Source organism: Carassius auratus, chromosome 50 (genome assembly GCF_003368295.1).
Source record: "Carassius auratus strain Wakin chromosome 50, ASM336829v1, whole genome shotgun sequence".
NCBI lineage: Eukaryota > Metazoa > Chordata > Actinopteri > Cypriniformes > Cyprinidae > Carassius > Carassius auratus.
This window is the reverse complement of record NC_039292.1, coordinates 10,575,887-10,589,699: the sequence shown is the minus strand read 5'-3', so window position 1 is coordinate 10,589,699 and position 13,813 is coordinate 10,575,887. Positions and strand designations below refer to the sequence as shown.

The 13,813-nt window shown below is 37.2% G+C and overlaps 2 protein-coding genes across 4 annotated transcripts in view; one reads left to right on the top strand and one right to left on the bottom strand.

Annotated features, from left to right (window-relative positions):
* Window positions 1–9,246, top strand: part of LOC113066976 (neural Wiskott-Aldrich syndrome protein-like) — a 23,758-nt gene extending 14,512 nt beyond the window's left edge. For all 3 annotated transcript variants that reach the window (XM_026239142.1, XM_026239141.1, XM_026239143.1), the window contains 6 exons: window positions 740–911; window positions 2,189–2,231; window positions 4,118–4,271; window positions 5,722–6,236; window positions 7,622–7,727; window positions 8,124–9,246. In XM_026239142.1, coding sequence (XP_026094927.1) covers window positions 740–911; window positions 2,189–2,231; window positions 4,118–4,271; window positions 5,722–6,236; window positions 7,622–7,727; window positions 8,124–8,185 — 1,052 coding nt within the window. In that variant the 3' untranslated portion in view covers window positions 8,186–9,246. The remainder of the gene's footprint in view (window positions 1–739; window positions 912–2,188; window positions 2,232–4,117; window positions 4,272–5,721; window positions 6,237–7,621; window positions 7,728–8,123) is intronic.
* Window positions 9,247–9,470: 224 nt separating this feature from the next.
* On the bottom strand, window positions 9,471–13,668 carry lmod2a (leiomodin 2 (cardiac) a). Its single transcript, XM_026239145.1, has 3 exons — window positions 13,077–13,668; window positions 10,568–11,776; window positions 9,471–10,387 (listed from the first exon to the last, which is right to left on the bottom strand). Exons 1-3 carry the CDS (start codon window positions 13,320–13,322, stop codon window positions 10,364–10,366), a joined length of 1,479 nt encoding a protein of 492 aa, XP_026094930.1. The 5' UTR covers window positions 13,323–13,668; the 3' UTR covers window positions 9,471–10,363.
* Between the last annotated feature and the right edge of the window lie 145 nt (window positions 13,669–13,813).

Below are 13,813 nucleotides of genomic sequence, written 5' to 3'. Positions count from 1 at the left end.
CGTGGATTGCTGTTAGGTAAGAAGGGAATAATTAATGTAACAACTGAATTAGGTTAGTTTTCCATTCTGAATGCAGAAATTTAAAGGTGTTATGGTGATAAATTTGTTGTTATTATTAAAAGATCATATTGTAGCATCATCTAGACGTCGTCCATGGCTCTATGGTGGAGATTGAAGTCTCCGGCTGTCTTGAAAGCTTGTGGTTTTGGGGAAAGTTTGACACGAAGCCTGTCGTTCCAGCAGCGTTTCTTTCCATGAAAGCTGCTTTTTATCGCCCACATCTTGCTGCGCTGAGAATCATGATGACATTGTATATGTGTCGTGATTCAGAGAGTTTCGCTTTTGGCCGTGTGGTCAGTCAGATATTTGTGTAGTGCGGTTATGTTTATTTGAATGAAACCAATTATTTTTCATTTATTTATCTATCAGAGCAATCTGAATTAAGTTTTTATTGTACTACTGATACCAGACATTCTTTTTCACATTATTACTATGATATATTTGTTGTTGTTCTTCCCACCCCAGCATCATCTGAACTGTGAATACATGATCTTCCAGGAATGTGTGTGATTCATTCATTGTGCCGCCCCCTCTTCGCTTACACTGGACAGAATCAGCTGTTGTTGAAACACAGACTCCGAGCTCGGCCGGAGACCACTCCTGTCACTCTCACAGGGAAATGTGTGCGACGGGTTGGGGATTCTCAGGCAGCTGCTAATAGGTTTTGTCATGTGTCCAGGACCCACTCTCCTGATGGCAACGGTGGACATCAAGAATCCCGAGATCAACAACAAACTCAATGTGTCCCATAAGAATAACATGTTGCACAGCGGCCTTAACAAGAAGAAGAAGAAGGGCAAGGGCAGTCGGAAGCTGACGAAGGCTGACATTGGGACACCAAGCAACTTTCAGTGAGTCTTTAAGTATAGCAGTTTCAGTACTTCCTGTGTTGGGCAGGAAGTGACATCAGTAATGCATATTAAAATACCATCATGCTGCTAGTTATTTCTAATAAGGCTTTATTTTTATTCTCATGTCTTTTTCTATCTCTGCAACTTGTAATATTTGTAGTTTCTTTTACCATTTACACACAAAATGCTAGTTAATGTTAACAAATTGGACAAAAATGTACTTGGTTGGCTCTCACAGGGTGTTACAACTTTTTAGGATTTTTTCCCCCCCTATTTGAAAAACTTGTTTTAAAATATACTATTTATCCGTTTTGCATAGAGTTGGTGTTGTTTTTGGTTTCCATAAACCATATGCCCTATAAGAGTTTTAAGCCTAGAATTAAAAAATCCTATTAACCAACTTAAAATCATTGTTAGCTTCAAAAGTTCGCATTTAAATATGTATGTGTTTAATGTGCTACATTAGGTTCTATGAAACGTATACCTTTAAAGAAATGTAAGGCTAAAGTAAAAAAAAATCCCTATTAAATTACACCTAAAAACCTTTTTTTTTTCATTATCATCTAAGAAATGTTTTTAATATTAAAAAAAAATTGTTTATTTTAGCCTTTAATGTTTTTGATTAATGTAAGATTAAAGTTTGAAATCCACTTGACTTTAAACTTGTTTGAAATTGATACAATTTTGCATTAATGTCATTTAGCATTATTATTATTATTATTATTATAAGTGGTAGTAGTATTTCAATAGTATTACTAAATATTGGATTAAGTCTGTCAGATAGTTTTCTTTTAACACAGTTTTTGTATTTCTTCTTGGAAACTATAGACCGTATGCCTCACTGAGCTGAGCTTATGCTAGTGTTCATTTAGTATTATTGAAATATATTTTATATATTGTGTATATTTTTAATTTAATTTGTAATATTTTTGATTCATTCAAATGTTAGTGAATTTTGTGTCAATTTATTTAATTTCTATATTGTTTTGAGTTTTTTTTTTTTTTTTTAGTTTTTTTTGTCAATATAGCTTTTTATAAAAGAAATCAGTTACTAAAGAAATACCAAACCTGTGCTCATTGAAAGAAAAGTTGATTTAAAAAAAAAAAAGAATGCAAGATTGATTAATAATATAACGTTAGAAGACTATTGTACAAACAAAATCCAAATTTAGGAAGGATTTTCAGCACAGCTCAAGGGTTAAGTTTATTCTCTTTCCTCGTGTTGTGTTTGTTGTTGTTCATGCCAGACTGATTGTGCTTAACGCAATATTTTCCAGGCACATCGGTCATGTAGGATGGGATCCGAACACAGGCTTCGATGTAAGTACACAACAATGACTAGCTCTGTAACCCCTCCAACACACTCACACACTCTCACTGTCATACACACTCTCACATACATATTGAAGAATCTCTCATAGGAAAACAATGCTGACCTGTGTAGTAATGGCATGATGAAATGCCTCAATAGGCTTGTGTTCATGCAGGCTGAAGCATCTGACGCTCGAGTATGCAGTCTGTCGCCCACAACACTACGCAGATTGCTTTTATACACAACAGTGTGCTATCTGTATATTTGCACTGTGTATATCTGAAATCATGTTTGTTATGGAAATAATGGAGATATTGCAACCTGCTGCCTTTTTATGAAGCAATTAGAAATCCAGGCTACTGGTGCAATACAATGAGATGCTGTTGTTCTTAACTAACTGGAAAATATGTAAATGCTCTGAAGAAGCCTCATTTTAAGGTTTGCGTTCTGCATGCAGCTGGAATGTTGAGCATGACATAATGGATGGTTTGAGCAACGATGGTTAGCATTAGCAGTTTGTCCACAAGGTGACAGGATTGTGCTATATTTGAGAAGCAGCATGAACGCTGGGAAAATGATGTGTGGTGCTTGCAAGGCAGAATTGTTGATTTCTCTTAAGATTTTAATCATCATGATCTTGTTTTAAAATGAAAAAAAAAAATCCCCATTAACTGCCATTTTGAAGATTTTTATTTTATTTTATTGTAAAACGTTTTTTTTAGGTTCTATAAACATACCTTTTAAAGTACATTTAAAATTATAGTTTGAAAATCCCTTTTTAATTTACACTTTTTAATATATATTTTAATTACACTTTTTAATTTAATTATTTCCTTTATGTTTTACTATTAGTTAAGTGTTTAGTTATTGATTTAAAGTAGAAAAATAAGATTTAGGGACTTAAACTACTGTTCCTTTTTTTTTTTCAAAGTTTATATGACCATTATACTTTAAAATTTAAGAATTAAATTCCCAATAATTTGCACCCTAAAATGTTATCTTTAATAAATATTTATGTTTTAATTAATTTAATTTGTTTTAGTTTTTTTTTTTTTTTTTTTTTTTAACATTTTAGCTTTATAGGTAAGATTAAAGTTTGAAAATCATTAAAGGTACAGTTAACCCAAAAATTAAGTTTTGGTCATCATTACTCATCAAACCTGTATGAGTTTTTTTTCTTTTGAAGGTTGAATGTTGGTGGCCAAACAGTTGACGGTAGCCATTGATTTCCATGGTATGGAAAAAAAATTACTATGAAAGTCAATGGCTAACGTCAACTGTTTGGCGACCAACATTTCTTCAAAATCTCTTTTGGATGAACTGTCCCTTTAACTTCAGTATTCAAAAACTAACCAGGCAGTGATGATGATATTTGCATACTGAGTTGCGATTTGCTGTCTTACATCTGTTTGCACACTGGAATGTGATTGGCCCTTTTCATTTTGCATCCGTTTACTCATCCCTTGACACATTATCATTAATATCTCTATCTCTCTTTTTCTTCTTCTGTCTATATTTAGTTGTGCTTACTAAGGCAAGCATCACTATTACTATTGCTCATACTTAAGGTTGGTGATCCGCACAACCCTCTAACCCTAAATAAAACATTCTGGACACTTATCTGCACGTTTTTGCTATAGGAATGAATGATACTTTAAATTATTTGGCACAGGCTAAAACAACACGTTTTCTTCAACAACTCTAAAAATTCGAGTTCTGCTTCAAACCTTATCTAATCTTTTGCTGCCTTGCAAGCACTTGTATTTCATGTATGAAATGGTTCTAGTAGTAAATAAACAGTTCCGCTGAATTTCAGAACTTCAGTGTTGTTCAATATCTGAACATATGAAGAAAAAAAGAAAGGTCTCAGGACTTGACCTTTTTGATTTTGCAGTTGAATAATTTGGACCCAGAGCTGAAGAACCTGTTCGACATGTGTGGCATCTCTGAGGCCCAGCTCAAAGACAAGGAGACGTCTAAGGTCATCTACGACTTCATTGAGAAGAAGGGCGGTGTAGAGGCTGTGAAGAATGAGCTGAGGAGACAAGGTGAGACTGATCGTTGTCACCTGCACATCATTACATTCACATGGCAGTCCATCAGCCGTCCGCTGTCATGAGTCTCGCCTGCATCAATAAAAACTGCCCAAAACTTCCCCTAACCACTTCTTTTTCAAGGAATTCTCTGTGCTGATGCAGCAAAGCCAATATATCCTTCTTTATGTCATTTAAATAATGTGGCTATGACACATTTCTCAGAGGATTTTAGACTGTAGTTGGATGCATATATTATATTTGATAAGTATATGTGGTTTTCCTTCAGGTCCTCCCAGGTGGTGCGGTAGGTAGGATGTGTGTGTTTCTGAGTGAAACCTGATTAGATCTGCATGTGTAATAGGTCTGAAGCTGTGCAGGTTGGCATGGGTTGTTTTGAATGATATTTTAACACTTAGAGGACAAATTTTAGATGTGGATGTGTGGTTTTATCTACATGTAACTATAAAAAAGCATCTGTGCACATGTGGATATTTTACATGATTGTTGTAGATCTTTTAAAAACATGTTTGATTGCTTAAAACCATGACTTTTGTTGGTTTTTAGACCCCCATGAAATAGATTGACACTTTTTTTCCTGTTTTCTTTTAACTTGTAAGTAAGAATTTCTACTTGGCTGTAGTTGAATGTGTAGTAATAATATATAGAATACATGGTAATGTGTAAAAATATTTTTAACTGTATCTGCAGTATATTCAACCATTAAGGTGACAGTTGGTGTTTTTTGGGGGGTTTTTTCGCTGATGTGTCTCCTCCTTTAGTCTTTAAATGGGATCTGTGTAGCTATTTTAAATAGTAATTTTTTGGTATTGTTTTTTTTTTTTATTGTTATAGATGACACATGATGCACATATCTGCTAAAAGTAATTTTTCCTCTATCTACAAGTATGCTAGCATACAGATGCTTCAAAGCTAATACCGTAGATAACTTGCTTTCATGGGGTCTTTAAACTATGCTAATGGTGTGTTCAAGTCCTCATGGGAAGTTTGTGTTTCTGATTTGAGAAGTCGTAATTGCAATGTGAGATGTGTTCAAGTCACTTTGGTTGAAACAAGATAGGAATGTTAAACTATTGTTTCAAACAAAATGAATGAATTTGTGTAGTTTTGCTTTGTTTTTATTTAATTTCTAAAGTTAATATAAATTGAATCATGTAACGGTATTATTGTAAATCATTAATTTCAACAAATCTACCGTCACTACATATATCCATTGCATCTGCCATATTTTCTCAATGACACATTCCCAACTCAGAAACTCTGGGCTTGAAGAGTTTAAAGTCGCCCAATCATAATTCTGACTTTTGTGGTGGTGTTCATGTACATTAAACTTTATAAATAAGAATTTTCGGTCTTGACTTTGACTCCCCACAGTAGATGAATACATGGAGAGTCTGCATGTTTAATTCTGTTAATGCTAAAAAATATTGTTCTGCTCTTGCAGCACCCCCACCTCCACCCTCCCGGGGCGGCCCACCTCCCCCACCCCCTCCTCACACTTCTGGGCCCCCACCTCCACCACCCCCAGTGCGGGGACGAGGAGCCCCACCACCCCCTCCACCTTCAAGGGCCCCGACGAGCGCTCCTCCTCCGCCTCCTCCATCCCGGCCTAACATGGGAGCGCCTCCACCGCCTCCTCCCAGCAGAGGGCATCCACCTCCCCCTCCACCTGCCCCCGCCTCCATGCCCCCTCCCCCGCCACCGCCTCCTCCATCCGGAGGAGCCGCCCCACCTCCACCTCCTCCTCCACCGCCGCCTCCTGGACCTCCTCCAGCTCCTGATGTGGACGGAGGCCACAGTGAATCAGTGCCCTCACCCATGGGCGGGAAGTCAGCTCTGCTGGAGCAAATCAAGGAGGGCGCTCAGTTAAAGAAAGTGGAGCAAAACAACAGGCCAGTGTCGTCCACAGGACGGGACGCACTACTCGACCAGATCCGACAGGGCATCCAGCTCAAAACGGTGAGGACCGTAAACGCTAACACATCCTGATGTGTCCGAGACAAAGGTGGAGGACGCCTGCTCACCTGTCAGTCATCCTTTGAGTGAAAACTTGAGGAGAATCAAACCGTTTTTGTCACTACATAATTATTCATAGTTTTATAATTTTATTTAAAGGTTTATTGTATCATTTTATTATAAAACATTTGTATATTTGGAAAAAAGTGTGTGTGTGTGGCACGGTTCGGTGAAAAAAAAACGTTCAGTTGACCACATACTGTTCGGCACGCGCTGGGACCACGGTTCAACTTAAATCTGACAAAGCATCTGTAATATGATTTGCTATAAATAACACGTAAAACAAACAGGGTTCAGCTAATATATGTTTCTGTTGATGCATGTGCATTCTGGCTTCCCAGACATTACAACAACAGCCATCAGAAAAAGAAAAAAAAAAACCCTTGACAAATCATTCGCTTTAGTTCAATGTCATTTATTCCGTCATCACCCGGGTGCTCACAGATGAGATCTGAACAGCACACGTTAATATGTGTTCAAACTAAACTCATTTAAGCTTTGGCAGTTTAAACATTTAAGAGCCAGAGGACGCTCAGTGAGAAGATTTGTGATGCGTTCATCTGAAAGCACACAAATATTAAGCTTTCTCTGAAGTATTGTTTAAATGGACAAATTCAGACAAAAATTATATCAAAATGCTTGTCTTAGTAAGTATCCTATAGCAGACATAGCCGGCTGAACGTAGGCCTGCTGTATCAGTGCATTCTCTTAAAGTGACAGTCTTTATATTAATAGAAAAGCAACAATAAAGAAATCACTCACTGCTCTTGATTAAAAAGCTTTTGTAACTTTAATAAAGAATAATATTTAATTTATACAGTCCAACATGCAATGCTGTTTTACATTTGATTACTTTATTCAATTTCTGTACCTAAAAACTTATGCTAGATCTGCAAAAAAAAAAATTAGTTTATTGTTTGTATCTTTACTCTATTGTATTTATTTGTGCTGTTGCTTGTAGCTGGATAGAATATTCTTCTTCTTTCCTTTTATTAGAAAGTATAGTTTTTCCATAAACATAGCACGTACCGAAACCATGACTCTAAAACCGTGAAACAAACCAAACCATGAAAAGGTTGAACCGTGCCACCTTGAGAATATATATATAAGTATTTTGAGAAATACTTATTCCCGTCATAAAAATGTATATATAAAATTACTGTCACCTTTTGATCAATTGAATGCATCTTTGCTGAGAAAATAAAAATTGGAACAGTAGTGCAAGTCCCCAAATGCTTTTATAATATATCATCTAAATCGTCGTAGCATGCTCTATGAGCGGTTTATTGTTATGGTTGTCTGATAGCTCTCTCTTCTTGGATGTTCAGGTATCAGATAATGACTCAGGACCACCCACCCCTGCTCAGTCAGCAGGTATTGTTGGCGCTCTGATGGAGGTGATGCAAAAGAGGAGCAAAGCCATCCACTCCTCAGGTAAGTGCTTGTCTCACTTTCGCAAACCTTTGTTCAAAACAGGCCACTCATAGCTGCAATGTCTTTTTTTTCTCCTCACTTGACCCAATGTGGATCCAACGCATTGACGTTACGTTTTAGAGATGATGTAACCTGTCAAGTCCAACTAAAAGATTATTTTAGTAACATGACAGATAACATGACTTTTTCCTCTTCATTCCGAAGACACAACATCCCATTTACATCGATGTATTTTTAGCTTTCGTTCGCTGACGCAGATAAACACTGATGTGTTGAGGCCACTTTTCATCCTCTAATATTCTTTGGTTCATTCGAGATTGAGCATGAAAGCCATTGTCAGTTAATAATGAGTTATTTACGGTGGTTATGTTTTTTTTTTTTTTTTGGGGTCCCTAGATGAAGATGAGGATGATGAGGATGACGAAGACTTTGAGGATGATGACGAATGGGATGATTAATCCTGCAACAGTAACCCCAACCAGTAGAGTAAATGATACTAAATTGTCACTTCCCCAAATCTTACGCTCATTCTGTGTATGTTTTTTTCTTTTCCAAATCGCTGTATATTTTTGTTGCTTTTTTTTTTCCTTTTTTTAAATCTGTGCAATACCTCATGTAATCTGTAAAGTACTGTCATTTATCCTCTGTAAAATAATCTCCTGGAATAACCATGTGAAGTTTAATGCCAGGATTCATGATTTGTTGACCTGAATGTTTTTGTTCCCCTGTGAGCGGGGAAAGGGAGATAAACGGGACGCTCGATGTCCTTATTAATTGTTGATTAATGATTTAGATAACACTATTTTCATACCCTAGTTTTCTGTACCTCCGATTTTCTTATTCAAATCCTAGTTTAGCATTTTTAGATTTGGGTGAGAGGTTCTCCTGTCATAATGAGTATGTCCCCTGTATTGTTTCCCTTGTAAATGTAAACCAGGCTGATATATTGAGGCTATATATATTTTTGCACGAATAACAAAAGGAAATTCACTGCAGGATGAGAACACATTGGCTTTGAATATGATTTCTGTGGTAATCATGATCAGCATAACACTACGTTGCACGTCACAAAGTAGACCGTTCTGAGGTTTTGTTTTCACTTTATTAACAAGAAAATAATATACAGTAGATTCAAACCGGCAGAGTCTTGAGTACAGCTTGCTCCTGAATGTGAAAAACCATCAGTTCACAAATAGAATTTCAGTCATATCAAGCAAAAAAAATAAAAAAGCACTTCACATAAACACACACAATTTAAACTTCCATTTGTTACAAGCTTTTACAGGTCAATGCTTGACTTGACAACTACATTTAAGGTAATGGAAAACCGCAAGCATTTGTGTACAATTAATGCTGGTTTAACAGTATTGTCTGTCTGAACTGAATATGCTGTCCTTGTCCTGTAAGGATAGTGCTGAAGAAATTGTGTAATTGACATCAAATCTTGCAAGAGGGTTGGAATGTGGACTGAAAACACTAAATTCTATACTTAAATAAATGGTAATATTTACAAACCTGAGATATTGTGCTTTTCTTTTTAGTAACCTGCATTTTTGCTATGCGTGTGTATTCTAACTTCTAGCTTTTCCAACTTCTATAAATACGTCTTGCATACGTGTACATCTTGGGTGGCTGAAATTACTGGATTAAATGGGATGAACCTCAACTAGTTGCATGACGGATACGTTGGAGTCTAAATTATGGCAGTCAGCTTTCAAAGTAAATCAGCTTTATTGTTTTTGGATTTGAAATTTCTCATATAAGTAAGTCATAATTATGTTTCTGAAGGTGTGTAAGGCGTAAAATGAGCTTACACTGTTAAGATCCAGCTATTATAAGCATCTTTGGCACTTTTTTTGACACTTTAGAAAGTTAATAAAGTGGGAAGTTGCAGTTAAGGGGCATCAATGTCTTCTTTATAACTAATTATTTTATTTAACTATTTTTTTTTTATTCATTTTCATTATCAATATCTGACAATACTGATTGCCGGCGCTTAAACTGACAGTACTTTAAAAAGCCCACAGACAATTATTGCTGACAGCAGACAGCATTCGTGAAGGTAAACACACAAAACCATGATATTATCTGTCAGATCGTTATCAACACTAGTAAGAACGGATGCATTTAACATTAGTACACAGATCTGTAGCGCTAGTAGGTTACAAAATGAAATTAAATATGCAAACATTTGAACAGTAGTTAAATTTCCACAAAATCATGCTAAAAAAATCATAAGAGCACTAGACAAAGTTAACATCTGAATTGCAATGTTATTAATGAAACCTATAACCACAATATGTATTGTTGCATGAATAAAATGATCCACCCCTAACTTATAGTAAAGTATGAACAATAAAAATGGTATGGTTTAACATTGTTCATCCCTCCAAAACAGAGAAAACATCTACATGTCTGTCTCTTTTAAAGTATTTAGTGTATATAACAAGTTGTATTTGTAGGGGTTATTAAAACACAATTCTTAAAAATTCTTTCCCACCCCAGACCTCACTCATTTTAAAACCCTGGTAACGGCCATGGTTCAAACTAAGAATTAAGAGACAAGAAAACAAAAGTTTGAATTTGTGTTATTTGTTTTACAGATTAATTTTATATGAGCCTCTTATAGGCCTACCTCAGGAACGATGATTATTGGTGACCTGCAAGAAAAAAGAAGAAACCGTTATTACAATCGGTTCACATGGTTGGTGTTTACCAAAGCCTTAATTTGGAAGTATCTATACTGTCCATTAATATTGTCTAGTGAATTACAAATTTGAGCACTGAATTTAAAGACTTACTTATTTTGTCATGTCCTGGACAAATGCTAAATGTCTTACCCTTCGTAGTGTACCAATGCTGCTTCTACGAATAGCTGCCAACAGATCATCACGGGTTGACCCCTGGGTGCCTTCCGGACTCTTTCTTTCATCTTTTCTTCTCCAAACTACTGTTTTTTCATTTTGAAAAATGCTCTTGCCATGGTTGTCCTCTGTGAGTTTGAGTCCTTTATTTGCATTAGTCTGGTTTCGAACAACGCTATCCATGGCTGTTTCTTCTTGTTTCTTGACCATTTCAGCGATTTCTCTAGATGGCACATTATTCACAACTTTTGGTTGACTGTGAGGATGTTTTGGTAAATGAGTAGAGACCGAGTGTTGCTTCCCTTGTGTAGGATCTTTGTCTGTTGAAATCTGGATCTGAAGAGACTGTGTACTGTCCACAGTATCCCGTGTCTTGGATTGTTCCTCACGTCTTTCTAGATTGTCTTGTTCTTTCCTTTGTTGCAGTCGCATTTGCCTCTGGCGGTCCTGGTTGCGGGTTAAAATCCCAGTTGCGCTCATCCTTGGACCAGGTAAGTCAAAGTGGTATCCCAGTTTCAACAGGGTGGTGTTGTCTCTTAGCAATTTGACCATTTCCATCTCCACTTGGCCTCCACAGATGTGCCGCTGGTTGTGGAATCGGAGCTCCACCAGTGTTGTGTTGTACTGAAGTGCACCAGTCAAAGCTAAGATACCTTTGCCTGAAATAAAGTTGGACTCAACATTAAGGTTGGTGATGCTGCAGTTCTTCTTTAGCATTTTGGCCAAGGCAAAAGCTACTTGGTCGTCCGCATGGGTGTTGGCAAGGCTGAAAACCTCAACGTAAGTGTTGGAGATTAATGCATCAGCAAAGCTCACCAAAACATCTTGGGATATGTTCTCAATGTTGTTGAGGTTGACTTCATTCATGGAGGTGTCGTTCCTCAAAATGTTTTCCAAGGTCTTAACAATATCAGTGGGGTTACCACTTGGCCTCTCTGGGGTAACGTGATGATGAAGGGCACCTTTATAGATGGCTTTATGTTTTTGACCACTATTACCATGCCTCTTGCAATCTAATCTGGACAAGTCCACAAAATTCCTGTTGCTTGACCTAGCTTCTTTCTCCCCATCTCCCCCTGTTTTGAGCCCCCAATTTTCTTGCTCTCTCTCCTCTTCATTATCCTCAGGCTCTTCACTGCCACATTCCTCTTCGCTCTTATCTGTCTGGCACTCATCCATGCTGTCCTGTGTGTCGCCATAGAAAGGAAAACAAGACTGAGCTCTGGCATACCTCAAACAATGATTTTTAATTAAGAAAGATATCACCAGCTGAGAGAACTGAGACACAAGCAGAGCAATAACTAAGTTCGGTGGAAGCAATGTTGCAGTTACAGTCTTCTACCGAAATCTCTTTGAAGAAACTGAATTTTAATTTGAAATAGTGTTATTTAATTTGAAACTAGAAATCTATTGTTGACTTCCAGTGTTCTTAAACTTCAACTTAAGCTAACCATAACTATCCATAACTCAGGGGTTGAGATAAACTCTTCAGGATAGTGGCCCTCCCTTAATTATACACTTAAATCAGGGATGACCAATCCTTATGGTGCATTTCATTCATACTTGGAAGTTGGAAATTCCAAGTTCCCAGAAGACACTTTTAACTGGAACACCCTGTTAAGTTGGAGTTCCGACTCGGAATCTCAGAGGAATCACAAAAACTCCAACTTCAGAATCCAATGTGGCTGCTCAGTGCATCAAAAGAAGAGAAACAGTAGTAATATATTGTCTGTCTATATCTCAATGAACTCAATAAAGTGGTGCACATGGTATATTCTACTATCCAACCTCTATTTGTGGACATGATACTTTGGTGTTATCTGTGGAAAAATACACATTTTGTTGTGTGTTTTTAATCAACTGGTATTGCTAACAATGGACATGTCCATCTTGATTTTCTGACTTCTCCACTGGTACACAGTCCACTTGGGTGTTTCTGTATAGTTTAGCTCTAGTCTTAATTAAATACACCTGAACCAGGTAATCAATGGCTTCAGGAGTATAGTACTATAGTAAGGTGTGTTGGAGCAGGTAAAAGCTAAACTCTGCAAGGGAGTATTGGGCATGCCTGCCTCAAATGGACTACTCACAGACACTTTAGACTTAATTCTAAATTTAAAGAAATTTTAATCCCTTTATGAAGCTGGAGCCCATCTTGTTCCAAGCTGGGATCCTCCTTGTGGAGACCTCCCAAAGATTGGGACTTATTGTTTACCAAAAAATAAAAAGCCTAACCCCCACACAAATAAATACTACATTTTGCTCTTGGTTTGTGGATATTCCTAAACTTTCAGAATATCTTAAATCTTGAATCTTGTCACTTGAGTGGTACCCTATAAAGGTACACCTTTGTACCTTCATATTGGTACCTTTTAAGGGTACCACCCCAGTGACAATCTCAAGTGTTTGTGTCAAGAAAAAAAATGGAATGCAGCGAGTGCCCCAAAGTTTGACATATCACTCAATTTCTGTGTGTACTCCCTACCTCGAGCATTCTGTGAGTCTCGTCCTCCCAGTACTTCAGCAGAGCCTCTCGGCAAAAAGTGCCTGTTGGCTGCTTGGCCGTCTGGTCCTCTTGCCTTAACCCAGTGGGTATGTTCGTATCAGGTTCTATTTCAGCCATAACCTTCTCCAGCTCCTGGATTTCTTCATTTGTCAGGGAGGCCAGAAGTTCATCTTCATCGATGTCCTCATACTTGCCAAGCTGTTTGTGGTACCCAAAGTTGCTCATACTTGTAACGCTATGTCTCCTTTGCGAGTATTAACTTTTACGCTGCCTCAATACTTGAAAGTGGGATTAGTGCAGGCATGTGGGTGTGTGTTAGATAGACTGTTAGTCTAATCTAGGAACCCGGTGGAGGAACTTAAGTGGAGGAGGGTACACAACAGAGGATCTACAAATGATGGTGTCTCTCTATGGGGACATCAAGATTAGGTTGCAAGAAGAATGAGAGTTCATTATGGAGTGGTGACACCTGTCAGCAACTGTTGGCCAAAAATGACATAGGAATTGCCCCCTTGGGGATACCACTAAAACTAATCTAATTTGTATTAAGTTACAAGATTCAAGATGCATTAAGATTCTCATGTAACACAGTTAAACCCCAATTAACGGCAACGGTTTTGAAGTTACTGCTGTGTTGTCCAAATACTTTGGTCGGCATAAAATATATATCCATATAGTGTTTTAAAAAAAAATATATATATGTATAATGTATAATT

What these genes read in the sequence shown, in the direction of transcription:
- lmod2a (XM_026239145.1), bottom strand. Translation starts at nt 13,322, where the DNA reads ATGAGCAACTTTGGGTACCACAAACAGCTTGGCAAGTATGAGGACATC. An exon ending in AGACTCACAGAATGCTCGAG is followed by an intron (nt 11,777 to 13,076) that starts GTAGGGAGTACA and finishes GGCGACACACAG; the next exon opens with GACAGCATGGATGAGTGCCA. An exon ending in GCATTGGTACACTACGAAGG is followed by an intron (nt 10,388 to 10,567) that starts GTAAGACATTTA and finishes TTTTTCTTGCAG; the next exon opens with GTCACCAATAATCATCGTTC.